Genomic DNA, 27,030 nt, shown 5'->3' on the forward strand with positions numbered 1-27,030 from the left:
TCATGTCCCAACTCAAAAAGTAGCATGGCATCAGCTGACAATCACTTGCGCTTTTTTTCCCTCTGCATTTATTATACGGCACTTGTTGTTTTCATATCACAAAACAAGAGGTAAGAACATGCCAAGGTGAGGAATTCATCCCTGAGCAGGTGACTGCTGAATGATGACTCCACGCGTTGTGCTGGAAGAGGGGGAGCATCCTTGATCCGTGGTATCTGTCCAAGTTCTCTTGTCCTCCTGAGACAGGCACTGTTTCTGGGGCTGAGCCTGGCTACCCCTGCAACAAAACCTGGCCAATCCAGTGTTTTCTTGGATGACAAAGATGTGGCCTGAGCCTGTGCACAGCTGTGGGAGAGGTGTCCGCTTTTTAGCCAAGAATGCATGTTAAGTCCTCATCCTTGACAGGTTCAGATGCAAATTCACCTGAAGTATCACTCAAAATCAGCCCCCTGGTCCCTGGCTGATGACATCTCCCCTGCACAACACACCCCATCCCATTAGGACTGTCAGGATCACCCAAATCCCGCTGCCATTGCTCTGCTCCATACACACAGGGCAGTGGGCAGGAGGACCTGCCCCAAGCCCGCAGCCACCATGCTGGGGGATGCTCTGCGGGGACAGCCAGCAGGGTTTCGAAAATGTATAGGGCTTCATTAGCCTCCAATTGTACCAAAGGTGAGGGGCATCACCCCTGTGATTAATTTAAGTGCTGTTCTTTGAAGATGCAGCTTTCTTATTTCAGTATCCCAAGAGCAAACCTGGGAACCATGCTCTATCAACAGTGTATATGTGTAAGGGCTTCTTTGATCCACTGGTGAATGAAGGTAGAGAATTGACTGTAAATATGCTAGGGTTAGTTCTCCTTCCTCTCCTTGAGCTCCAGTCAAACAGACAATCTTTCTTTGCATTTGTGAGCCAAAATTTCTGATTTTTTAACTTGTGGAATCATTGGAATCACCCCCAGAAGAAAAAAAATTTAAAAAGGGGAAAAAAACAGAATGTAAGGATGTATTTATCAAAATCTATGCCCATAAAAATGACTGCAGGCTTTGCTATGAATGGACCCGGTAGGTTTTAAACCATTTTGCAACCACTAGCGGCTAAGGAGCCATAATGTCAGTCTCATTTGTCATGGGTGCAGGGGGGAATAAATGGCCATTACCAATGATTTGTTTATGATTCCACCGAGAATGCAAAACAGAAAAAAGGGGGGGCAGTGGGAGGTATAGTCATTTCTTCCCATTTATTGAGTTGCTTGAGATAGTTGCTTTTGAACAAAACATAATTGGTCATTGATATGTGGTGGCAGAGCTGTGAAGCAAAGGAAAGACAAGATAGTGGTGTATTGGAAGGTGGGATAACATAACAAGAGCGTGATGAGGCAGAAAGGGGACTAGAACAAACACGGAAGGCAGAAAATCTTCTTAATAATTAGTAGAATGGTATCATATGTAGGCCTTGCTCTACTGTGCCAAGAGATGAGACTCCAAGCCTCTTGAACTTCATGCCTTCGGCTTCTGGTTGCATGCATGGTATGGGATACACTAAAATGAATATGAATATCCACAGCTATATCTTTATTTATATCTGTATCTATATCTACAACCATATCTCTGTCTATCAGTACCTACATATATCTATGCCTATATCTATTTCAGGACCCTGATTTGTATCTAAAAGTCCTCAGAAGGCAAACAGAAAATGGCTGCCCGAAGGACAGTATAGAAAGTTAGAAGAAAAAATGTGATAAGAAGAGACAGATGAAAGATTATGCATCCCTGCATCATCCTCCTCCAAACCAGCTTATAAATGATTGTTTATGGCCAAAGTTGGTCTGTGTCCCCCTGGCCCCGAGTTCAGCGAAAGCTCCTGGTTTTCCCTACGTAACATATGAATTTAACCTGAAGGGCAACATTATCATCTGACCCGCAAGAGAGGAAGCCCCAAAGATCATCAATTCCCTTAAATTGGAGGCCTAGCCAGTCATTTAACGCCTCCCCGTCAGCTCGAAATAAGACTTACAGTTTGATAGGTCAGAGTGAAAAGGGGAGGACGGGAAGGGGGAAAAAAGACAGACTGATTGCAACAGCAATAAAATAAAAAAAATTAAAAAAAAGAGGAAACACTTCTCAGTGAAAGCAAAGCATTGTCAAAATATATATATATATGGGGAGGAGCAATTTTACAACCTCCTGTAACCCAGTGGTCCTGAGGTATTGCCTTTCACCTTCTACCCGGGAACAGGCCTCCGAGAGGTTGTAAAAACACCATCTATTATTCCCACAGACCAAGGCGTCATCTGGAGGGGTTCTTGTGCCGATGCTTTTTCTGCACCAAGAGTCGTTGCTCTCGGTGTGGGCTGCCCACATGCGGCAAAGCCTCGGATGTGGTGTCCTATCCAGATGGGAGGAAAACGGGGTGCTTGTCCCCGTTCATCTCTTGCCCCGGGGACTCTGCAGAGCCCCTCATCCCTCATAGGGAATCCACAGCTGCAGCAGGTCCTGTCTGCTCCACCAGAGGTGGAGGCAGAGATGCACTGGGAAGTAACGTGCATCCCTCCCACTCCATCACATCGGCTTTGCCAGACTTGTTTGTCCTCTCCCATTGTGCATTGCTGCTCTTTGATCACTTCTTTTCTCCCCATTAATGCTCTGCACTGAATTTCTCATGGTTTTTGTTTGTTTGTTTGTTTGTTTGTTTTTTTCATCCATGCAAGTGTTTCATTTCCTGCTTTTCTTTTTCTTTCTTTCTTTCTGAGGGTCCAGTGGATGCTGCAGAAATCCAACCACAGCAAGGTGGCACTGACATCCCCACCTACTGCCTGCCTCCAGGGCTGCTGTCCTTCTCCTGCTCCTCAAGCACCACAAGGTGCTACCAAACAGTTTTTATGGCCATAAAGGTCATATTTCTGGATTTGATTTTATTCACCACCATACCATAAGAGTGAAGGGGTTGGATATAACATTTGGCTTTGGTCAAGGCCAAAGCAGGACATGTGGATTCACCTGCATGCTCTGTTCCTCCTGTATTAATGACATTTCAGGTTCATCTTTACAGGCATATTTTTCCCCTAGTTTTCATGCCCACAGGCCTGAGTATTGTGCATACCCACTGTACCATCCACACTGCTCAGTGTCTCCATTTTAAGTGGTTTGTTTCCTTCCAGAGCAGGACACAACCCTGAACAGCCTGGTGGAAGAAGCCAGGCATAACTGCCATGGGTGGCTGCCCCATTTTCCATGTCCTGTTAGGTCCTAATTCTCCCTTTTTCTTCACCAAAAGGCATCTTTGCAGCACAACGGTTGTCCCTGCGGGTGCGGTGCCTACCCCCCTACTTCTTGCTAACCTGGTGGCAACTGAAGGCTCTTGGCATTTTGGGGTTTGTGCTGGTGTTCAGGTGTCTCCTGCAGCACTGGTGTCCTCAGTCCCTGGTCCCCAGGTGGCCAGCATCCCCCTGGCTCCCTTTGGGGGCTGGTTAGTTTCCAGAATGTCAAGAAGGGGAGCAAAAGGGCTCCCACAGTCCCGCAGTCCTGTTTCTGAAATATTAACAGGTATTTTGAGGTGCAAGGTGAGAGCCCCTTCCACTGGCAGCAGTGGGAACCTCTCCTCCAGCGAGCACAAAGCACTTCGTGTGCAGAGCTTTTGCCGGGACATCAGGGAGTGCACCCATGTGCTTCAGCTGCCCTTTTCCAGCCAGGGGTCTAAAAATATCTCTGAAGTCATGCTGTTTCCAAAGTGCCGAGGATCTGGATGCAATGCAGGGCAGCAGGACTCCAGCAAGGTGCATGAAACAGCAGGCAGGACTGCTTTCCCTTCCCCAGGGAACTGCAGCAAAGGGATCAGCCTCATACAGCCCAGCCTGAAACAGATGACCTGATGCCCTTCCCTTATGATATAACCTCTGTGGTGCTGTATCTCATGCATCCCAAGAAGCACTCAAGGTACAACTCCAGCACCTCGATTCTCTCTGCTGTGCACAAAATCTGTCTTAAGCATGAACTTCATTTATTTGCTTGGGCAGCAGCTCTTGTCTTCTTCTTGTCTACAGATCCCAGTGTTACCCGACACGTTGCTTGTGCCACTTAATCCTAAATTTCTTCTCCTCTCTTCTGAGCCCTTTTTCCACATCACCTCCTAAGACACCCTAATGTAAGAATACTTGATATAATTACTTCAAAGCATCCAGCACGGATTCAGCTGGATTAGCAGAACTGCTATCAGCGAGTGATCTAGGCATTGAAACAGATTTGTAAAGTATGATCAAATAATTGATTTATAAATGCATCCAGTATCTTTAAAATTCAAGCAGGATATAAACACAGCAGCCAACAGGCTACTTGCGAGCTATCTGCTCTGACCTTGATTATCTATGACAAATGATCACGTAAAACCACTCAGAGAGCTTTCTCCTTCCTCTCTTCCTGAAGCTCTTTGTACACAAAAGAGCACCTACAGCCATTTTATGTATCACCACCTACGTATGCTTATGATCTGCATTTCCCCAGAGACCAACCATTTCCTCATTTTCACCTATACAGAATACTCAGTTCCAAACCATTTCAAAACCAGAAGAGGATAATTGCTGAGCTAAAATTCAGAATTCATTAGGACGTCTGGAAATCCTTTCTCCAGCTCCTCCTGCCTAGCCCTGCTCTATGAGAGGATGGTGACTGGGAACCATTCCCAGAAGCTGAAACAAATCAAACAGGGAAAAACAAACAAACAAATGACCTGGGACAGTCAAAACGTAATATAATTTGTCTCAAGGAGCTCTTTCTGTTCCCTGAAAGGATTAAATCCCAAGACACTGAAGTCCTTTCCACTGTAATTTTCCAGCTTGAACCATAGTGAATGAAGCATGGGGAGGCAATCAAAGGGATAATAGAGCGCACTAAATATATAAGTATAAGCATCTACTCTTCCATCCCAGAGGGGAAAAAAAGAGAGAAAAAAGAAACCTCCTCAAAGGAAATTATAAATGCCCAATACAATGAAAAAGAGAGAATTTTATGGGCCAAATTACATAACTGTGGAGCCAAGTGCATGTGAGGCACCCGTTTCCAAACACACAAAACCCAATCTGCCAGTAAAATCCAGCTGTTTACTGATATACTGTCTGCTTCTTGGCCTTTCCTGGACTGTCCACTTGTTAAACTCTGTAAAGTGCTCTTATGATTTCACACCACCCAGTAGCTTCCTCTATAACCCACAACTATGGTATAGAAATGCGGCATGTGCTGAAATATCCAAGCGAATCTTTTTACTGTATATAGTCATATGGAATAGTTTGAACATGATCCCACTCCTACAAGAGAAGACACACTGTATTTCTGATAGCACAGAGAGGCAATATGACAGTATTACTATGATTATTATATATCGTGTTCATTTCCTTTCTTATCATTGACAAGATCACAAAATCACAAGTTAGTTTATTGATGCTGTCATTGGATCCAGCATATCAGGATACGATCCCAACAATCCCCCACAAAGAGGAAACACAGATCTTGATTTAGGGAAATGCTTTCCATCTTGGTCTCATCTCCGAAACTTCTGTGTCTGATTAGGCATCCTTGATATATAAATGCAGGTCCGCCAGCGCCGTAAGCAGGGCTGGGTTGCTTTCAGCTACAGTGGCAGCCCCTTGCTTCTGGGGAAGCCCACCTAGGGGCTGGGCATCCACCTCTGGAGGTGCCCCCAGGCAAGGACAATTTTGGGGAAAGCGGGAATTGTCTCTCAACAGCGTGCCGAGTTAAACACTTCCCAAGTCAGATAGTCACTGCCTGTGATCACTCATCTCCCGTTTTAGCTAATGGAGTGATACACAGCCCCCGGTGCCTACCAGAGGGCATGCAGCTTAGAAAACACTAATGCGTCAAAACGTCTGCAGCCTGACTACGTGAATGGCAATATACATTTTTAATTTGAATAATATGCAGTGTTTACCATAATTAGACAGCGCATTAACATGATTAAACCAGCGCCGCGGATCAGAGTGGCACGGCATCCGACTCAAGCCCAGAGCCCTAGCTGCCGGGAGCCGCGTGTTGTGCCTGGCCGCCGAGCTCCTGCCTGCCTGCCCTTTTGCAGTGCGAGTTTGAAGCTGTCATTGCAGGGGGCAAAATTTTCCTTGACAAGCAAACAAATCCATTAACATGTTAAAAGGTTTTGCACAGACGTGGGGAAAATATTAAGCATGCCAACACAAGAGCTCAGTTAGGAGGATCATATTTATTCCGAGATAACAAAATGCCCGAGTTGTGTGCCAGGAGAGCAGGCTGTGGGTTTTTACCTATCCTGAAAGGCAGGAATGGCATTGATTTCCAATAGTGGTTAAAATAACAGAAATAGGAATCAGCAGAAATCTCTGCTATTTATAGCTGCTAGCCTGTTGATCTCTAACTCTAGCATCCGCTGAATGGCCGCAATTACATTGCTCTGTGTGATAGCTTTGTGCACATCCTCCCCGTACTCCAAATCACATCCCGTGCTCCTGCTCAGCTCTGGGAGCCTTGCCATTGATTTCCATTGGGCCAGAACTTCACCCTTGCTTCATTCAGCCAGCAGAAATCCTGGCACCGGGCTTTCTCTGGAGAAAGTCAAACATGGGAGGTGAAAATGATGGCAAACAGACAGAAAGGTTGTGCACCCACAGCCCACACATCTCCCAAGTGGGAACACAATGCTGTGGAAAGGTTTGGTGGGGAGGGTCGCTGTGGTTATTTGATTCCAAGCATTGAATGAATGTGAGCATCGGTAGCTTTAAAAAGACAGCAACTGGGCACATAGGAAAGAAAAAACAAAACAGAAACATTAAGTAGGAGTAGACCATGATTCACAATCTCTTCCTTTTCATGCTTTCACTTGCAATATTTGGTTTCTCCCTGTGTCACTTGCAATATTTGGTTTCTTCCTGTGCATCAGACAAGCACCCTTGCTTTTATTCACGAAGGAATTCAGCAACAAGAATTCTGCCATTCTGAAACAGAGCAGCTGCAGAACATTAAGGGTGCTCTAACCATTAAGGGGCATCTGGAACATCTCAAAATTAGTATTGCATCAGGCCACAGATATTTCCATATAGTGGGCACACTTCAGCTCACTCCAGTTCTAGATATGTCCCAGCAGGATGCCCAGTGCTGAGGAGTGGGAAAGCCCTTGTGAACTGCAAAGGTTTTGCAGTTGTCAGTGAATGATTTTATGTACATAATCTGCAAAGCAACCCACAAGAAAACAGTAAGAACACTATTTTTACTAATGCTTTTCTTATTACACAGCTGCCTAAAGGCACTAAAATGTCCTTTTGAGCAAGGTGCAATAAAGACTTGCAGAGCATCTTACAGGGTGCACTTTGAAAGGCTGAAGTAGGCACAAGAAAGGGCTGAGATGCATCACATAAGTAGGATGAACACCACGATAGCTGTAAATCTTGTGTTATTCTCTGATGTCTTGGTCCCATTCAGCCTAGTTTGACAGTGGGATTATCTGAGAAAGGGATCAGTGGGAAGATGAAGAGAAGATGAAGCGAGGGAGAACAGTTACAACTATACCACAAGAGCATCCTACTGACACCAGCATCACTCAGGGGTCCCTGTTCAAGCTCCTTTCTGTCTCCTTTTATTCCAGCATGGGTTTTAGCCAGCTCTTTGCTGTTTTTCTTTCCAAATGGGTCCATGGCCTGGGGCCCTGGGGTGAATGGATACAGGAGAGGAAAAGAGAAAGAGTTTGTTTGTGGTGCTGGGAATAGTGGAGGGTATAACTAGGAGCTGCATACCCAGTCGTTGCTGTGGTGAAGGGTGTTGATGCAAGTTAAGAAGTCTCTGTTAGATAATCTTGCCCAAGGGTTAGGTTTTGGAAGAGGAAAAGAGCATGATATGCAGCAGTGTCCTGTTCCCACAGCCAGGCGACAGGGAAGCTCTGCTGCTTCCTTCTGTAGTAGCAATGCTGAGCACTACTGAAAACCTTACTCCATGGGTACAGAAAAAAACTTAGAAGGCTGGAAAAAAAAATCCTCAGTGATTTTTAAACCTTCTCTGGCAATTCTTAGAAACCCAAATGTAATCCTTTCACTGAAATTCAAGGGAATACGAGAGCTGAGCTCTGCTGGTCTCTTTTGAGGCCCTTTGATAATAGGATGTTAAGAGCAACATTAGAGAGACAGAGAAAGAAATACAGATCACAGGATAAGCACAGTTTCTGCAAGGAAAGGACTCTTTGTGATACTTTCTCATGTCTCAGGACACCTGACAAAAGTAAGCAAAAGTCACTCTGTATCTAGTAACAAATTCAAACTTTTCATCTCATTTCCTCCAATTCCATGTATAACTTGTGTTTTCCCTGCTTCCAGGAGGAAGAAGTTCAGTCCAGAGGTTATCGGTGTCCTCCCACAAAATAAGGGGCTGAGGCACATGAGGATTGGCCCTGATGGGGCACAGGCTTGCAAGAGCCAAATGATTTCGGCAGGAGGGGAAGATGTTCAATACCCCGTGTCTGATAGCTGTGGGTGCTTTCAAGCCTCAGAAGACTTGATGACGAGTCACAGTGTGGAAAAGTCCCCCTGGCACAGTGTGGTGGGGCACAGGGCTCACTCTCCCCAGCAGCCTGACTACAGGATCCCAGCAGGGCTTCCCGCAGCCCGCCTTCAGCTCTTGGAAGAGGAGGAAGGCTGCATTTTGCCTCTGAACCGAACAGCTCAAACTCCACATTTGGCGGTTCAAAGCGTGCCTCGCCACAGCTGACTGAGCAGATCTGAAAACTCCCGGGTCAAGGAGCGAAGAGGCTTCACTTGGAGGCTCAGCTGGAGGTCCGAGCCGGCAGCAGGGTGGCAGGCGGCACAGTGCTTCACATGGACAAGCTCCCAGTCCTGCTCCGTGGTGATGAAATAACACCAAGAGTAACACCGCTGGAGGAGCACCACACCCCCCTGCTCTTATCAAAGCCAGCAGAGAGGTGAGATATCCCCGATGGGACCAGCTGGGGCACTGGGACTTGGGACCATCAATTCCCGCTGTCGGTGCTGTGTCAGTTTCCAAGGGACAACGTCCCTCCCAATGCTGCCCTCCCTGAGGCATGGTGCAACACCATTGCTTAATGATTGGCTCAGGTCTGCACACATTCTTGTCCTAGTTTGGCTTGAGACACACTAGGATATATATTTCAGATTTGTCCCCTAGGGCCCTGGAGTATAGATCATTTTTAGAGTGGCTAAGGTTTGTGACCTGTCTCCTGGACTATAAATCTAAGAGGACAATATACTCATTCTGTGTTACTTCTCATACTCTGAACCAAAAATGAATTGTCCAAACACTGAAAGGTAAGGCAATGTGCACTTTTTCTCTGTAAGCAATGAGAAGTGAATGTCAAAAATACCTAATCTGTAATGCTCAAAGCATCATGAAGGGGCTGGATCTAGAAGATACCAAACGGAATAACATGGACAGTCCTTCCTACACAGCCAGGGTTTGGTTATGTGCTCAGTGAATGTGGAAGGATGAGAAGAGAAAAAGCAAAGATAAAATATTCTAGATCTATTACAGATGATGAAGAAAGGAAACAGAGTCCTAGTACTGGGACCATTCCCTGCCTTGTGAGGCTGAAGGACTCATTATGACCTCAAAATCTTAAAAAGGACATTTTTCATTAAAAAATATTGTTTCCTGTTAACCACTGTACAGATGACTAGATGATGCTCCATACCTTGTGTTCTGGAGAAAGGTAGCATTGAAAATGGAAGGTCTGCCTTAATGGTTTATGCATCCATAAATCATTTGGAACACTGCACAGATCCCGGCTCTGCACATTTGCTACAGACTAGACTGATATCCACAGGAGCACACAGCTACAAGGGGATATGCACACTCCTTTCTCCCAAAGAATCACAAATCTGGTGCGTTTGGGCTATCAAGTCTGCTTCACTTCAAAACTGTCACTTTCTATGATACAAGAGCCTTGGGCTTTCCTTCCCAGGGAGGAAAAAATAAAGGCTGTCTGAACTTGTGGGCACCTTGGGCATTGCCTTCGGCATCCTCACGGCTTGCCAAGTCTTCAGAGTTCCTTAACATCTCTGCACTGAGATGCACTGTAACCGTGCTACATTTCTTGACAGAGCCTGTCAGGATGAGCACATCCCTTTCAACACTAGTGCTCTCCTGGCTTAAAAATAGCAGTCAAGGCTGGGAAGAGGAAGTAAAGAAAAAAAAGGAAAAAAAAGATTCAAATCCAATTACCTCGGAAGGCTTCATCCTCTTTCAGAACAATAGCAAGAACAAGCTCCATTCTGTGTGGGGCTATCTCAAAATGCCTGTCCAGCCCTGGAGAACTGAGAAAAAGTCTCAGAGGTGACTGCTCCTTCTCCATGAAAGTGAGAAGAGGGACAGACCCTCCTGCTGAGGACACAGACAACAGGGCGCACGTGGACTGTCTCTTTTTGGTCCAGGCTGGAAAGGGATCTCTGAAGAACTCTGCTGGAAATGCAAATTTTGTCTTCAAAAGCGTGGCTCTGGTGGGGTGAACAGAAATCCACACTGGTACTTTGGGTAGCAACTGTGCTTTGGTCCCCCCTTTTTCACCATGACCTCCACAGATGGCTCCTGTGCAAATCTCTCCAGGTGTCCACGCTCCCAATTTTTCTCCTTTGCCTGTATGAAACTTGGAAGGAAAGCAGCTGCAACACATCTTCCCTTCTCCTGTCTCAAACTTTAAACTGCACGTAAGAAACTTTAAAGGACTGAGGGAGAGGAAGGGTCAATGGAGAAGACCAGCAGCAAAATACCTGAAGTACCAATATGCCTCCCAGCACTCAGCCCCTCACTGGCTATAAATCAGCACACCACCACCAAGCTGGGGGCAGCTGCATCGACAGGCACTGGCAGAAGACCTGTGTGCAGACCAGCCCCACGTCCCCCACGGGCCAGAACCACAGCCCACGGAGGCTGATGGCAGGATTTCCGCTAGCAGAGATGCTTGCAAGGGGACAGGAGGGCAAAAGAGCAAGAGAGAGCTCCCTGACCTAAAAGGAGCAGAAGTCCAGCATCTGTCCATCGAGCGGCACATTCTGTCCTGGCTGTCAGACGCAGCCCTGTGTACATTGCTGTCTGATCTATATTTAGTCCCTGATGTAACTAAAGTCAGTAGTATCCCATTAGGGCAGCTGGTACCAACTCCCGAATAGGCTCTCCTACGTGAGCTCCACCTACGCGTGTCAAAAATGTGGACATATACAGCTACAAAACCTCCATGTGTTTATATACAAAGCGGCAGAGTTTTGAATAGAAAATATACGGCTGTTAGCATAGCTGAATGGTCTGCTATATAACACTGCAGCGTTTTTCAAGGAGACGCTGATTCTTCTTGTCCAGGGGTGAGTTTAAAGGCCTTAAGCTTCACTGCAAGGAAGACACTGGCCTTTCCCTTTTTAGGGTATGTTTCTGCATTGGAGCATTCCTTATCTCTGCCTCCGGTGGCAGTCAGTGAAGGGTTTTGTAGAGTTTTCTGGGAAGAAAGACATGCGTATAAAAAAGAAGAATCACACTGCAAAGATGACATTTAAGCCTGTAAGAAGTATACATCTTGTGTTTTGTATTGCTTAATGACTTTTACAATGCACCATATGAATATTCCTACTTGATTGGTTGCTTTTCCAAAGTAAAATTCCAAAATAGCAAAAATACTTTAAAGCTGACAAACAGAGTCCTTTACTAGAAACACACTTCAAGAAATGTTCAAGAAGTATGACAGGTTTACAGCTGGAGTTAGCATGGCCTGTGTTCAGTCCCTTGACCTCTACTGCATGTGCTAGAAGGGCACAGAGAGCTTCTGTTAGCATTTCTGGGTAAATACAAATGTTTCTTCCAGTGGCAAGGCACGTTCAGAAACACAAAATGATGACTCAGAAGTCTGTACACATTGCCATTTAGACTGGTGATTAATGACAACCAGTTAAAGCCTATTACCAACCGATAACTACCTAATGGTTTTAAAGGATGCTTCTTAATTTCTAAATATAAAAAATAAAATCAAATGCTATAAAGGATGTAAATTAACCAGGCTTTGGTACCTTCAGAGAGCTCAGGGGTCTAATGGTATATTTTCCTTATCCGCGCAGCCCTGAACATGAACAGTAGGATAGATGAAGTGACACCCAAGTGTAACCCCCACAGCCATGTATGACACCGCAGTGCTGGGGCACACAAGGTCACGCTTGCTTTGGAACACTGTCAGTGAGCCGCAGAAATAGTCTAATCTCTACAGACCCAAAGCTCACCTGGGGCACTGGCTGGTGGAAGAGCACCCTGTGGAAGCCAGGCTGAAATCAAGCACTACCTGAACATCACAGGTCACACTGAGAGCCCCAGAATTCATCTCCCAGGGGTGCTGGTTGATTTTTACGAAGAGATGGGGACAAAGCACTCAGAAGCATTGCTGTTTGAGACTTGTTTCAGACTTGCACCTGGGTAAGGAGGCACCAGAGAGGCCTTGCCTTTCCCTCTCTGCCCATGACCCTAAGGAGCACAGATACGATGAAGAAAAAACACCTCCAGTGATGATACATGCCTGTGTTTCTCCATACCTGGGATGAGCAGTGTCTTGCCCTCCCAGGAACAGCACACAATTCATCATGCTACACTGCTGTTTCCTTAAGAGCCATGCCACCAGCCATCTGATCCATGGACACGTCTCCTGGGGATGCAGTATAGCTCCACATGAACCACCTGAGAGCTCAGAGGATGGGATGATGTTGGAAACCCTTGGCATGAAGGTGCAAGGTGCAGATTATCTCAGCTAGATCAGCTCAGAAAACCAAATCAGTTCAAACTCCTCAAAGGATTCTTTAGAAATTCATTAGCATGGAGAAAACCCCTTGTGATGCAGATACTCTCTGGGGAAAGAGATCTGCCTTTAAATAGAGAAAACCTGTATTTTTTTTTCTGGCAGACTATTTGCCTTTTTTTTTTTTTTTTTCCAAAAAGGATGTTTGGAGATGTGGAAATTCTGGGAAATATATCTCACTGTGTAATGGCACTGACCAAAATTTGACAAAGAAAAAGGTGCATCTTTTCTCATCCCTTTAGAAGTCCACAGATTTCAGGTTTAAAAATTCAGGGGCAAAGCAGGTGCTTATGGTGATGGCTGCAGCAGAAGAACAATACAACAGAAGAGAAACACTATTTTCTTTATTCAGGTAAGAGGCTCATTAAAAATCAATAGGCCTAATTTATCACTGATAACATTCTGTTGAAGTCTGTACGTTTACCCTAGGGATTAATTTAGCCTAATGGGTCTTCATGCACAAACAACCTAGGCAAGGTTTGCTTCTTGGAAGTTACAGCATAGCGAATGCTACTACAGGACTGATAGGCTCAAGGCCCTTGAATTACCTCCAAACACAGCTTGTGGCGGGTAAATGTTTTATGGCCAATCACATGCCGCTATGAAACAACTTTTTTATTGATACTGCTAATCATAAAATGAAAGCATGGATCAATTTATATATTTTGAAGAGAAAAGAGACATGAGATCTTCCATCCCGTGTGGACCCTGGCAAAACTGAGTCATCCTGACCTGTGGTGATCCTTGCAAGGGGATATTTTTCTCCACTCCCAGGAAATGACAACATTTGCCTTGCAAGACTCTGTTCTTAGAACAAAAAACTTGAAGAAGACTATCTGAACAGCAAAGAGCCTGGTTTCAGTGCGAATACATGACAGTGAATTAGTGGCCCTCAGGTGTCAGCCTACAGGCCAGCGAATTAAATTAAGCTCTTTGCTTCTGTTCTAATGTAGCAGAACTAATGCAGTCACGGCTCAGCACTGCAGCTTCTTAAATGTGGGCACTGCTGCCACAGGGAAGGGAACCAGGTTTCCATCCCCCGGGGTCACCGGCTGGAGTCAGCGAGCCACCCTGGGCAAGTGACATAACGTCTGAAGACCCGGGCAGGAAGAGGACCAGGCAGCAGAGGCAGCTCCAGTTCCAGTCTCAATGCCATTAGGGGGGAAATCAAGCCCAGTGGCTTTTAAACATGGTCTGAGGGAGCATCACGCTAGGAGTCCAAAAAAATCCCCAACAACACCAACAAAATCCCAACTGGGCAGCAATAACCCTTTTGCTTTCACTTCCTCAGGCAGCAAAAGGCAGCACTCAGGGGTCTAGAGAAGGCACAAGGAAAAAAATTCTGTAGACTGAGGTTGCCTCTAGGACAAAAAAAGAAGAACTTGGTTTTGGAAAATCAAGACAAGCCCTAGAGAACTGCTGGTGGCAGCACCATGGAAACATTTGTCTTAAAGGAAAAGGAAAAAAAAAAAAACAAGAAAAAAAAAACAAGGGGAAAAAAAAAAAACAGACTGTTTCTGAAGACGTGGTGTTCCCATACATTTTGTACTTCTCTGACTGTATCCTTCGCCTCCCTGCACCCGCCCTTCCCATCACCCTGGCTGCACAGTAGCAAGCAGGGTAAATATTAACCATGATAGGAAATGATTAATGAATTATCAATCACAATCAGATTGCATAATGCAAACAGTTGGAGGGTAAGGAAAAGTACTGGCTGCTGTGCCTATGTTATTATAGTGGGAAGAAGCTGCAGGCAGAAAGTAAATGGGAAGGCTGGTTGGTCTGCAACGGAACTGAAAGGGATCCCACGACACGCCAGGCACCTCTTTGTAGAGCGGGGCATAAATACTCATGCAAAACCGTGAGCTTGATTTGCATGAACAGTTATTAAGACGGCAGATACAAAATCCCTTTTTGCCCATGCAAATGGAAGGGCAGAAGTGCTATCAGCAACCTCTCATGCAAAGCCAGGCTGTATCTGCACCCGCTTGAAGAGGAGTAGGAGCGGGGCTTCCCGGGTTCTATCCACATTCATCAGCGATGTCTCCAGCAGGTTAACAAATAAATAAATGCTCTGAAACTTTCTTGTGAGGTAGTTGAGGTATTTTTGCTAGTAACAGTCAAGCCTCACAATCTAAAAAGCTGTCCTAACAAGTTCCTCCAAGGGTCAGCTGAAGCAAAGTGGTGATAAGGTCAATATAGTCAAATGGGCTTGCCTAAAATATCCAGCAAAGCCCATAATCATCAAGACAACCACTAATTTGGATGACTCCATTGGGTGTAACTACATTACTCGAAACTTTTATGTCTGAAAAGATCGGCCTTACCAACTGCTTGTGGTTAAAGAGCAGGTAAGGAGCAGACAACACCTGCTGGTTTCCAGACCTAGCCACTAAAAACGAGGCATGAAAACAGGCTGAAAAAAGAGAGTTTTTAGGTCTGTCTCCTTGAGGGGGGCTGTCCGGAGGGAAAGGGCTGGGACTGAAGCCTGAAGGCAATTGGAGGAGCATGGAAACCCATCTGCATTGAGGTGTTTCCAGCCAGCGCTGTAAAAGGGATCAATTCTGCCCGGCCTTTCTAGCCGGGAATGCGAGCGCCAGTAGCTCAGCCCCTGACTTCCTCTGCATTCAGACACGGATGACATTGAGTGGCGTATCTCTAACAGCTCTTGCTTTTCTAGTTAAGCATTAATGTTTAACGAGATCAGCCTGCAGTCGCTTGTTAGTGTGCAGTGCTCCAGCTAATTAATACATCACCGGGAGAGCTGGCCTGCGAAAGGAGAGCAAGCAAGTGCATTCCAGAGGCGTTTCTCAGCCTTCAGAAGAAAATAAAAATAAGGAAATATGGGCAAAAGGTTCTTCAGAGGGGGGGAAAAAAAAAAAAAAAAGAATCGTGTCGCCTGACTGTTTGTGCAGAAATGCTCAGCTGACTTTCCATGAAGAGGCTGCCTCTCACTACGCAAACATCCTCCTGATAAAAGATGGTGCCGGAGAGGCTGCTCGAGTGGCATGAAAGCACAGCGGTCCTACAGCCACACACAGCTTCCAGGCACGAAGAAAAAACCCAAACACCTTCTCCCCTATCCCCACTGCTGGCTCTCCAGCTACAGAGAGTCATCCACAGATTGGGGAAACCTCAAATTTCCCCACATTTTTTCAATTTATTGTTCCTACCCTCCCACTACCTGTGTCAAGTGATATTTTGCCAGCCTTGCTGCTGCAGATAAAATCTTTAAAATACAACTCCAGTCTTTTCTAGCATTTCAGAAGCCAGCAAGCAACCTGAAAGACCTTTCCGTTTTCCACCAGCTCAAACTTCAGCCTGATTTTTAAACCAGTGAAGTAATTTTGGAGCCAGCAGATGAAAATATTTTAATAATCTAGTGTCATTACTACTGCACATAGCATTGTAGAGCTTAGTGTTCATTTCTTACAGCTATTTTAGAACTTAAAATATATATATATAATCATCTCATTTTATGGGAAAAAGTAGTCACAGGGTGTAACCTCCCATATTTATGTAATACAAAAGAGCAGGTGGGGCCACCAGAAACAGCATAAAAGTTTTTGTAGTTTCATTTTCAACCTCCAGTCTTGGGAGTGCTGTCAGGAGGCAAAGGAGTGGGCCAATAAACCTTGCACAGAACTGCAAAGAGGATCCGTATTTTAAAAGGCAAGCATGCTGGAGCTGCCAGCATGGAAGTGAGAGTTCCTCATTGGTGAATCATACCCACTTCAGGATTAAAGATCATACCTACACATGAGCCACAATCAGCACAGTTATCATTGGAATTGCTAATACTGCTAAAGTCAAAATATTTGAAGACTGTGGGCCCAGCTCGTTAAAAATAATACTGAATTAGCTTTGACATCATACAAAAGAGATCTTATGTATGTGCTTTCTGAGTTTCAAGTTTACAATTTCAATCTCATCACTCACTGATGCTGCTGCAGACACTTAAAGGGAAAAAAAAAAGAAATAAAAAAGAAAACACAGCACACCTCACATTGTATCACTCTTAAAAATCAGAAGAGCTGCCTATGTTGGTCCCAAAGCAAAACTCAGCCCAGGCAAACCAGCCATCCTTCCATTCCTGGACCCAGCTGAGTGCTAAGTGTATAATGTAGTCAGGAGGTAAAGGTTCAAATGTAGATCCTCGAGCAAACTGAAATGAATCGGCGAAGCTGGGAACCTTGGCATGGCAAGAATGAAAGCCTTTCATTGCTGCAAACTGAGTCTATGGAGACTAAATGAAAACTGTTCTCCACCGCCTTTTTCATTACTGGGTAAATGACAGCTGATGCAGAAGGACAGTTTGCTACTGTTGCTGGAGATGGAGGGAAGAAGGGAAGTGAGAGGGGAAGAAAAGTGCATTGTACAATAGGGAACAGCTGAGAATGATGCTTTAGAAGTAAATGGGACTCTCCAGTATGACATGTGATCTTTATTTAAGCTATGCTGTGAGCATCCTCGTCATCCACAACAACAAATACAATATTTGGAGAAGAAAATTCTAACTGGAGAGAAAGCACTCATTAAAAATTTCAAGACCAACTTTGTTATTTAAGAGAATGATCTAAATTCATTTGTCTTTAGTCTTACATCTTACAGTCACACTCATGTAGGCATGTAAACATATCCAGATGTCGATGCAAACTTTATTTTCAATAGCTTCACAGCCTGAATTATTGGAATAACTATAATCTGTCACCATGATTGCTCATGCATGTCTCCTGGCACCAGTTTCTGACATAGAGAAGTTACACCACCCTCATTTTCAGACGAGAGCACTGAGTGAGAGACAAGCTCCAGGGTGACCTGGCAAGGCAGGAGATTAAGAAAGTTCCCACATGATCTTCAGTGGGCCAGGAAAGATTTCATGTAAACCGGGAACAATCTAGCTAATAATCTTGGGCAGATGAGGTAAAATGAAAATGAGCATGAAATAAATTATGTCATTACTATTAAGGAAGAAACTTAAGGGCTCTAGTTAAGCTGAGATGCCACTGTAGTAGGTCTTGAAGAAACACAGGAGATGAGTACTGGAGAAGCTGAAGACTTAGAAATAATAATTTACTTCTCTCCAACTCCCAGAATTATGTGTTAGCAGGTGGTGTGCACACAGCATCAGAGAGCACATCACGGCTGAAGTCGAAGCACAAGCAATGCAGTACTGATTGGCTGCAATTCAGCCATGGAACATCTCTGGAATCATCAGACCTGTCCGTGGGGCTAGGGATTCAGTTCTCTGGCAATTAATTGTTAATGAATTGCCAACATCTGACAAAAGACAAATAGACAATTCAGTCTTCAAGAAAGAGTTCTCCTCACTACATGAAAGCTCTGAAAAAGACAGGGAAACCTAAATTCATATCTAGCAGTACTTCACTTGCAGCTGGGACAGTCTGAACACAACACAAGAAGGCAGAGCCTTCATCTCCACTGATGTCCTCACATTGCAGCTCATTTGATCCCTTCCCCACACTTTCATTTTCTCTTCATAATATTTCTGCTCAAGGAAAGACAGCTTCATCTTAGAGCTTCCCGTCCCTTTTAAGGGCTGGCAGATGCTGGTGCATGTTATGGATTGAACAAAAGAAGAAGAAAAAGTCGGAATCACCTTCCCAAATGATAAAGAGCAGCGTGGTTTTAGCGATACACTGAAAACTGCCCTACTCTGGCGTGAATGGCGCAAACATGGTGAGAGGCAGACATGCAGGCAGGGAACCTTGAGCCCAATCCCAGCCCAACCAATGGCACTGGGGACTTGTCCTGGGAAGTGACAGGCAATTCAGCTATAAGCGAGGTCATCAGCTCCATCTAAACACTTTCTTTGAAATATATCTGCAGGGAAATAAAAACAGGATGGCCAACGCTTCAAGACTAAATACTCTGACATATCCTGCAATACCCTTTGCACTCTCTTTTTGACTCCAGGAAAAGCCAGGAAGCTGAGTAGCGGCCCCGTTTCCGCTCCCTTTTCACCTCCCCTCAAAAAAGTGACTTTTAACCTTATTATTTATATTACCCTTGCATCTGCACTGAGGCGCCGTGCAAACACGCGATCGGAGGGAAGGACCTGACCCGAGGAGCAAGTGTCAGACCAGGAGCTGAACCATCCTGCTGCACCCCACGAGGCAGCACGGGGCCAGCTCCCCAAAGCCTCAGTGTGGTGACCCCAAACCCTTCCTGTGGGGACCCCAAGCACCACGAACCCGTCCCCCTGCACCCCGCAGCGCCAGTCTCCTATCTTGCTGCCCATCGAGGGAGGTCAAGCATGGAGGGAGTGAGCGTATCCCCTGGCTGCATCCCGTTCTGCTGGGGTGGATGAAATTAGCTGGAGTCATTAGAGCAGCCTCTGTGCCTTTGTTTGAGCTTTCCCCCTCCCACGAAGCCCATCCTGGGGATGGGGACACACTCCGCTCTACCAGGGTCTTAGCAAGGGCAGCTGACTCGGGAGGGGGGGGGGGGGGGGGGGGGGGACGACTCAGTAAAATAAACACCACATACAACCTGAGCAGTGTCTTTACTAATTATTATTATTTTATCTTTTTATCTCTTCCCCAAGTTTCTCCCTTTATAGGTATCTCTGCTGTCCTGGAGGGGCCCACAGGCTGTAAACCTTTCGTCCATCTGTAGCTAGAAAGCAGCTAGATGTTTATTTTCTTCGTCTTTTCTCAGGTTTAATGAAACCCTTTAAACACAAATGGCTGGAGATTCACACCTCCCATCCCGAAGATATCTGAATTCACTAAAAGCTCTTAGGTTTCCTGTCACCCAGTGAACATAAACAAAGCCTACAAACAACCACCACCCCCTTGGAAACTATGAAAACACAGAAAGAGCTAAAACTAGCATTGCAGACCTTTGGCTGACAGGTTGGATAACACACGCGCGTGCACACACGCACGCACGCACATCCCTACCTTGCTTGCGAGGCAGACCCTACCCCGGAATGTGTAATCCAAGCACAGCAGCTGCCTATACCACTAATCTAAGGAAAAGGTCAAAGAAAGGTATGTATCCAGCATTTGCTTTGAAATGCTCTATAAGGACAATGTGCTTTTTTATTTCCTCCCCTCTCTTTACTGTTGCTTTTCCCATACTTTTCCATTGCCTATCATATTTATGCCACTAGGAGAATCAAACAGGATTACCTTTGGTATTAAAGACCACTTATAGAGTCTTTTTTTGAACAATTAAGGAGGAAGGAAGGTATAGTTTGTTCGGGGTGGGGAGCTGCTTACATATTGCTCAGCAGTGAAATACACTTGCAGCTGCAATTTAGGAAGGATAATGGTGATTTTGAAGGAGGAAGAGATGAACCTTCTGATTCTTTGAGCTCAAAAGCAACCTAAAAATGGAATCAAGCAATGGGGAAAAAATAAAACTTAGACTTCTTCCTTTAATGCAATTTTAAGATTAGTGCTCTGCCCAGCAATCCTCCCCACTGACACCGCCCCACTGTGAGACAGAGTTGGTCAAAAACTTCCAAAGCTAACAGCCCCGCAGCAATGATGCTGGTAAAAGGAGCAGAGCATGGCTTTTCCGTGCTTAGTTTCTTTGTGAAAGGGGAAGGAAAACAGTAATCTGTATAATTCACGTATTGATATCAAAATGTTTAACACCTCAACCCCGAGAAGAATATAGCAAATTCCCAGGAATTACTCTGTGAATTTGCCTCAAACTGATTCCTTCTCCTATCATTATTATATTTTTGGTGGTAGATTATATTTCTAATATGATTAACATTACCCTCTTGGTTTCCGTGTAAACGGGTGAGTTCACCTTGACATAAGCTGTTTCGGCTGGAACAGAGGAAAGAGATTTAAATTCTTGAAGTTTTTGTTTGTTTTGTGTGGCTTTTTTTTTTTTTAAAGTCTCCTGATGGGTTATTCTTCCCCATAAATAGAGAGATTCATATTGACATCCCTCCTGATGGAAACATTCTTGAGAAGGGCTGTTCCAGATCCAAACAAAATTCAAGGAAAAGGTCTTGAAATAACTTAATAGGCCACAAAGCCCTTGCCTTGATATAGGAAAAAGCATACTTGGAGCTCAGCACTGCCAGAAAGCTTCTCACATGGGCTAGCCAGACCCCCCCCCCACTCTTCTCCTTTCAGGGGTGTTGCCTTTTGTGCCCCGATACCCCCAGAAATGGCTTCATTTCTGCACCAACACAAAGGTAGAAGAGTCCTTCAGGATGAAAGCTAAGCTAAGTAACTTATTCCATCAAGTGCAGCTCTTCCACAGGAGGAAAGCCATTTGCATGTCATTTGGGTGCATCTCAGAGATGCCTCTATTCTTCTCCCATCCCTGCCTCCCGCTCCAGAGTGAACTTGAGGCTGAAGAGGAGGCTAAATTACACTCCAGGCGCATTGCTGCTCTGCGCCATCAGAATAAACCTGGCAGCGCTTTGAAGTCTGTAAACTGATTCCTAGGTAACTGCTTCGACTTTCTCCCCTCCCCATGCCCCAAACAGCTTTTCATTTGATGTTCTGGCACAGAGCTAATCTGAGAAAGGATCAGAAACTCGAAGCTATTGACAGTAGTGACAGGAGTGTCTCTGTGTGACAGCTGATTGAGCCCGTCTCGCATTTCACTGACAAACTCAATTGCTCCAGTAAATCGAGTGAAAGTCAATACAGGCAGCTCCTCCTCGGCCTCATGTGTGTGTGCCCCTTCCGACAGCCCTTGTGGGGTCCCCTGTGGCTGCAGCCCCTTGCAGGACTCAGCCAAGGACCCCATCCCCACCTGCGATGGGACCAGGACCTGGAAAGCTCACATGGACATTGTGGGCAGCAGCGCAGCACTCACCTTGCTGCTTGAAAGCTTGCTTGCTTATACCTCTGCCCCTGCACTGCCTTCCTTTTTTTTTTTTTTTTTTAAATCAGGGACATGAAATAATCCTGGTAGAGACTTGCACATCTTCCTAAAAGCCTCAGCCCAGGCAGCACTCAGGGTGCAGGAGCAAGGCACTGCACGGCCAGCCGCCCCCAGCAGTGCCCATGGGGCAGTGCTCTTTGGGGGTAAGAAAAGGAAACGTGGGTCTGTCTCTCTGGTGCAAAGCAGCCATAAAAGCAGGCTGAGAGGCAAAAAAGGTGAAGTTGGTCAGAGAAGAGATCAGGCCCATTGCAGATGGCAACCTTGTGCTGGCAGTGAGCACCCCAGGCAATTAAGTCCGTGACTTAACAGGCTTTTTCCATACTATAATTGTGAAGCAGGCGTCTTCCCCTTGGCTCACGGTGTCTGTGGCTCACAGCAAGCAAACACCGAAGCAGACTGAGCAATGGGCAGGGAGAACCTGAAGTTGTGCAGAAAGCAGCGCAGGGATGAGGGCTGCGTGGTGAGGAACATATGCAGGCTACTGTTTGCAAATGGAAATCAAATAGGTTGCCATTACCAATAATGAAGTGTGAGGTTGGCGTGGTTTCTGTCTCTCAGATTTCAACACGGTTTATTTTTATAGAGGCAGCTTCCTCGTGCAAAGTATTGGCAAACACGCTGCTGGCAGGGAGGCGGCAGGGGGAGCGGGGAGGACGGGGCTGCTCACAGAGGGTGCAGGAGTCTTCCCCACCTGCTGGGATGCAGCAGCGAGCAGCGGAGATGGAGCTCCAGGAGAGGAAAGGGAAGCTGCATCGAGACAAATGGCTAAGCTATCATTTTTGTTGACAAGACGAGCAAGTGAAGATGCAGGAGCAGAGGGAGGGGAAAAGAAAGTGCTGAGCAGGTATCAGGTGCTGAGGGGGCAAGGGTTAAAGACAGCAGGCTGAAAGCCCTGCAGATGAAATCGGCTCTCTGCCGTGAGGAGTCACATAAGAGTAACTGCAGGCACCCCACCAAAACATATTCCCCCATCCCCAAATTCCTGGAGCATGTCGAGCACTGCCTCCACTTACCCTATCCAGCAAGCAGCTGAGGATACAAAAGCCACACTGTCCTGCCTGCCTCAAAAGAAATGAACTTAAACATTACAACACCTCCACCCCAACGCCACGCTCAGATGCCAGGATCAACACATCGACGGGCTGCCAGCCCTGCTCCCACCGCCGCTCCCTGGCAGCTCAGTGCCTCGGAGCCGAAGCATCCCGCAGGCTTCCCTCCCTCTGGCCCTGTGCAGACACGTGTGCTCCCCACCAAATGACCTCATCTGGACCGGATTGAGCCTCCTGAGTCAAAATAAATACAGCACGTTGGAACTGGCAGCGATTTTCAAAGGTTTAAGTTGGGTCCCTCTCAATTTTCACTCAGCACTTTATCCATTTTGTCTGCTACAAAATGGGAGCATTTTATATTCCCAGCTCCAATACATATTTTATGAACCTTCAGAATAGCTGCCTCCTGTGCAGTTAATATTTCGGTTCCAAAGTTAACTGGTTAAAACACATATTAATAGATTGGGCATGGAAAAAAAATAAAAATAAATAAAAGAAAAAAAAAAGGCAGGTGAGAAATTCTGGGGGAAGAAAAATAGCAGCAATGTTTGGAATGGCTCTGCAGCCAAGACAGCAAACCTTGGTTAATGGGACCACCCAAGTGGGGGAGACCTTAAGCTCTTACTCACGTGTGCTACGCTCACTGCAGCATAATTCAAAGTCCAGAGGGGAGTTAGAAAAAGCAGTGGTGGGGTTTAATAAGGGCTTAGCAGATGAGAGAAAAGTACTGGGTTCCCAGCAAAGTTCACTCCCAAACTTGCCAGCAGAATATCATGTGTTCTCAAGTCTGGCTCAGTAAAGACGGGAGCAGGGAGACGGTGCTGCTGGAACAAGCTGTTGCTGCCTGGGCTTGCCAGAAGTCAACTGCTGTGCATCAGCTTCTCCTGCGCGTACTGCTGTGGGAGTTTTCTGGAGGTGAGTAATGCCACCTCTTCTAATCATACTCTTTACTTCCAGACCAAAAAAAAAAAAAAAAACAAACAAAAAAAACCAACAAACCCCAAAATCTCTTCTGAAGGCCACCTAACAGAATAGCATTTGACACTAGGGTATTTTTTCCAACAACAACAACAACAAAAAACACAGCCTATGTAGGAAGTCTTTCTTATTTCCAAGCCATTAGTTAATTCAACACCAATCCTTTATGTGTTACGAAAAGTTCAGCTGGGTTGGCTGAGTCAGGTCTGAGGTTCATTTCCAGGTCACAATTAAAAATACTGCTGTTTGAGGAAACTGCATTTGTGTTGCTGTATGCACCACGAGAGCACAAAGTGAGAAGTAATAAAGGAAAGAGAAATTTAGGAAGCCACCTAAAATAGAAGTGGATGGAGATGTAACACATCACCTAACGATCGTAGAGCTGGGTTTTTAGATTACCGTCCCCATTGCCTTCTTCAGCCTAGCTGAAACACGGCCATCAGCAAAAGCCTGTTGTTAGACCAGCGATGGCATGTAGGAGGACAGAGCACTAATCGTGTGCAGGATTGGCTCTGTCAGTATCCTTTCACTCTGGGATTACGTTGCTTGTATTCTAGCCTCTAGGAAAGCGGATGATTGATGTACAACAGCAGAGGAGAGAGAAGGGGAACAAACGGGAGGGGGAGAAGACAGCAGAATCTGGTGTCCAACATGAAACATTTAAGCCTTAAACTTCTGTGGAGATATGATCCTACCCTGCAGTGTTGTTATTTTTTTGCCACAGAATTAAAAAGGAGGACTTTTCCTGGTGTCACTGCAGGCCACAGAGGATAAATCCAAATGACAGGGCTTAAGTTATGAATATGGGGAATTAGAGATGAGAAGCAAAGCAGCTTATAATGACTCTCCCATTTGCTCTTTGGAATACAAGGTTCAGTATTGATTTTGAAATGCCCTGTCTTCATCCTAGCAGCTTCTTGAAAATGAAGCTTGAGAGTTTTGTCGTACTGCAGCCTCCCCAGCATGATTTGATAATGATAAAAAGAGAATATAAAAGCTTTCGTGGGCTGTTATTCATCAGGAATCATTCCCTTGTCTTCCAAGTACAACCACTGACCTCTAGGGAGGGTGCTGAAAGAGAGATTTCAACCGACCTCCATGTGAACATGGCCATGGTTCAAGTCAGAGCCTTTGTTCCCTAGCACCTGCATCCAAATGGAGACTCTTACACCAGCTCATCATCGCATTTTCCCATGGCTACTCCATAGCAGGTAAATGTTCAGGCAGCCCAGGACATATAGAGAAGGCTGTTGGGTTGGGACAGTTAACTTTACCACCCTTCCTGACCCCAGCTTTGGGGTAAGGCAATCACTTCCCACTCAGTTCCAAAATATTTTGAGCTCTTTATAAAGAGCTTGGCATCGACTACCAAAATATTCACAGTAGGTATCCTTGGTGGGAAAAAACATGGGGCCTCATCCCACATAGCTTGTCCTTATTTGCTCAGTATCAGTGTCTTGCAGGTAGAGACTAACCCATTGCAAAAATACAGTGAAATCACTTCCCTGACAAACAACTCACATCCTCGAGCAGATAAGACTAAGAGGAAAAAGTAAGGTGAAATAACTTGACTAAGTTTGCAGAACAGATCAACGTTGGAGAACAAGAGCCGATTTCCTGGTCGCCTACACCAATACTCAGCTGCCAGACTGATTCATCTGCCCTCCAAAAATACTAAACTACTTGCGGAAGGACAGTGTGGTTTCCTGTGTTTTTTCATTTTCCTCTCCTTCTTTTCCCAACAAGAGAAAATCCATGAATATTCGATCATTCCTGCATGTAAGATGCAGTTGCTAAAATGGTTTTGCACTTAACAGCCTCCAGTTGTAGACTAAACTGATGACACTTAAAATGTGCCCATGAGCCACAGCAGAACAATCCCATTACACTGCCCTAGCAATGTTGTTTTGGTTTTGAGGGTTTATAACCCAGTTGAGAATACATTCTCCAGGCTGGAACCAGTTGCAGTGGAATTTACTCATGCAGAGAATCATATGGCTTTTTTCCCCCTCGTACTTCAGATCAGATTTTTGTCTGGTTCTTTTAAAGATACAACACTTAAAAAAAAAAAAATCCCTCTGTTGGGATGCAATTAGGAACCACACTATAAATTCAAGCTGGTGTTCAACCTATCTCAGGTGAGGCCTACGTCACTGTAATATCTGCGTACTCCCCAGTCTTTAACATGAAGGATACCCATGCTGCTTTCCCTGCTTTACAAAGAGAGCTGAGGTCTTGAGGGAATTAAATCATGTCTGCTTGTGGTAGATGGTGGGACTGAAGTGACATCTCTGAAGGGTAAGCTGACTCAGTAGACACCGAACCACTTCTTCTCCCACCTGCTGTAAAGACTTTCAAAGTATAGCATAAATGATTTCTCCCCAGCACAAAGGATTTTTTTCTTCTTCTAAAAGACCACTTTGGTTATAGCTTTATTTGACAGACTTTTCTGAGTGGCTTCCAGGAGGTATTGTTTTCAAAACTGCTTTTGACCTACATAATGAAACTTTAAACCCAAGGTATATATACACCTTAGGCTGCTGCTATCTCTCACCAATCCAGACGTGGAGGCTCAAACAAGGAACACATTAAATGGGTTATAACAACAAGTAGAAGGATATAACAAACAAAAAGCTGTTTAGATGCAGCAACCCAAAAAATGTTTCTATTAGTATGGTCAACTCAAAAGCAGGATGGGCTCCCATGAGAAAATCAGGAATAGCCATTACATGAGCTGCTAGAAAACTCAAGTGAACAAGTTTTGTGTGAATAACTGATATCATGACTGAATATCTGCTTAATGCAGAACCACCATACTGGGTACAATTCCAAGAGAGGTGATCTGCTGAGATTTAGGACCTCAATTTCATCTTGTCTTGACATTGAATCTGGTACAACAAGAGTAAAAAGGGGGGTGCAAACTGCCCCCATTCTGCTCGGGTAGCATTTTGCACCCACGCTGAGATGAGTGTGAAGTTCTCCACAAAGCTGCCAGCATGATGCCCTGTGCAATGAGCAGGTCCTTCACTCCATCTGCCAGCCTCGTCGAAGCCTTTGCACTTCCCTTGCACCTCACAGCTCTCAGCAGCTCTGCGCAGGCCGTTCAGCTTGCATGAACCTCCAAGGAGATGAGATCTGGATTCACGTGGCAACTGTCATCCTAAGGGTGGCTGACTGACACTGACCCTGCCATGGTGTCTTCACATGTTGGCATCCGCTAAGGGGAAATGGGAACAAAACGGAGTGGGAAAGGCAGCACATACAAACAGGGTGACAGAGAGTCATGAGA

The 27,030-nt window shown here is 45.4% G+C and overlaps 1 protein-coding gene and 1 long non-coding RNA gene across 5 annotated transcripts in view; one reads left to right on the forward strand and one right to left on the reverse strand.

Moving 5' to 3' along the window:
• SETBP1 (SET binding protein 1) overlaps nucleotides 1-27,030 on the reverse strand; it is a 119,736-nt gene that overhangs the window by 32,899 nt on the left and 59,807 nt on the right. For 3 of the 4 annotated variants that reach the window (XR_013943343.1, XR_013943344.1, XM_080573394.1), the window contains one exon: nucleotides 1-26,958. This exon is cut by the window's left edge. The exons of the other annotated variant lie outside the window; for it this stretch is intronic. Coding sequence is in view for 1 of the 3 variants with exons in the window: in XM_080573394.1 (XP_080429520.1) it covers nucleotides 26,902-26,958 (57 nt within the window). In the remaining 2 variants the exon portion in view is untranslated. The remainder of the gene's footprint in view (nucleotides 26,959-27,030) is intronic. 4 annotated transcript variants of the gene reach the window in all.
• The window catches only part of LOC308185393, a 13,043-nt gene continuing 5,730 nt past the window's right edge, over nucleotides 19,718-27,030 (forward strand). Inside the window, exon 1 of the long non-coding RNA XR_013943345.1 lies at nucleotides 19,718-19,844. This is a non-coding gene — a long non-coding RNA (uncharacterized lncRNA). The remainder of the gene's footprint in view (nucleotides 19,845-27,030) is intronic.

Source organism: Anser brachyrhynchus, assembly GCF_964034855.1.
Source record: "Anser brachyrhynchus genome assembly, chromosome: Z".
NCBI lineage: Eukaryota > Metazoa > Chordata > Aves > Anseriformes > Anatidae > Anser > Anser brachyrhynchus.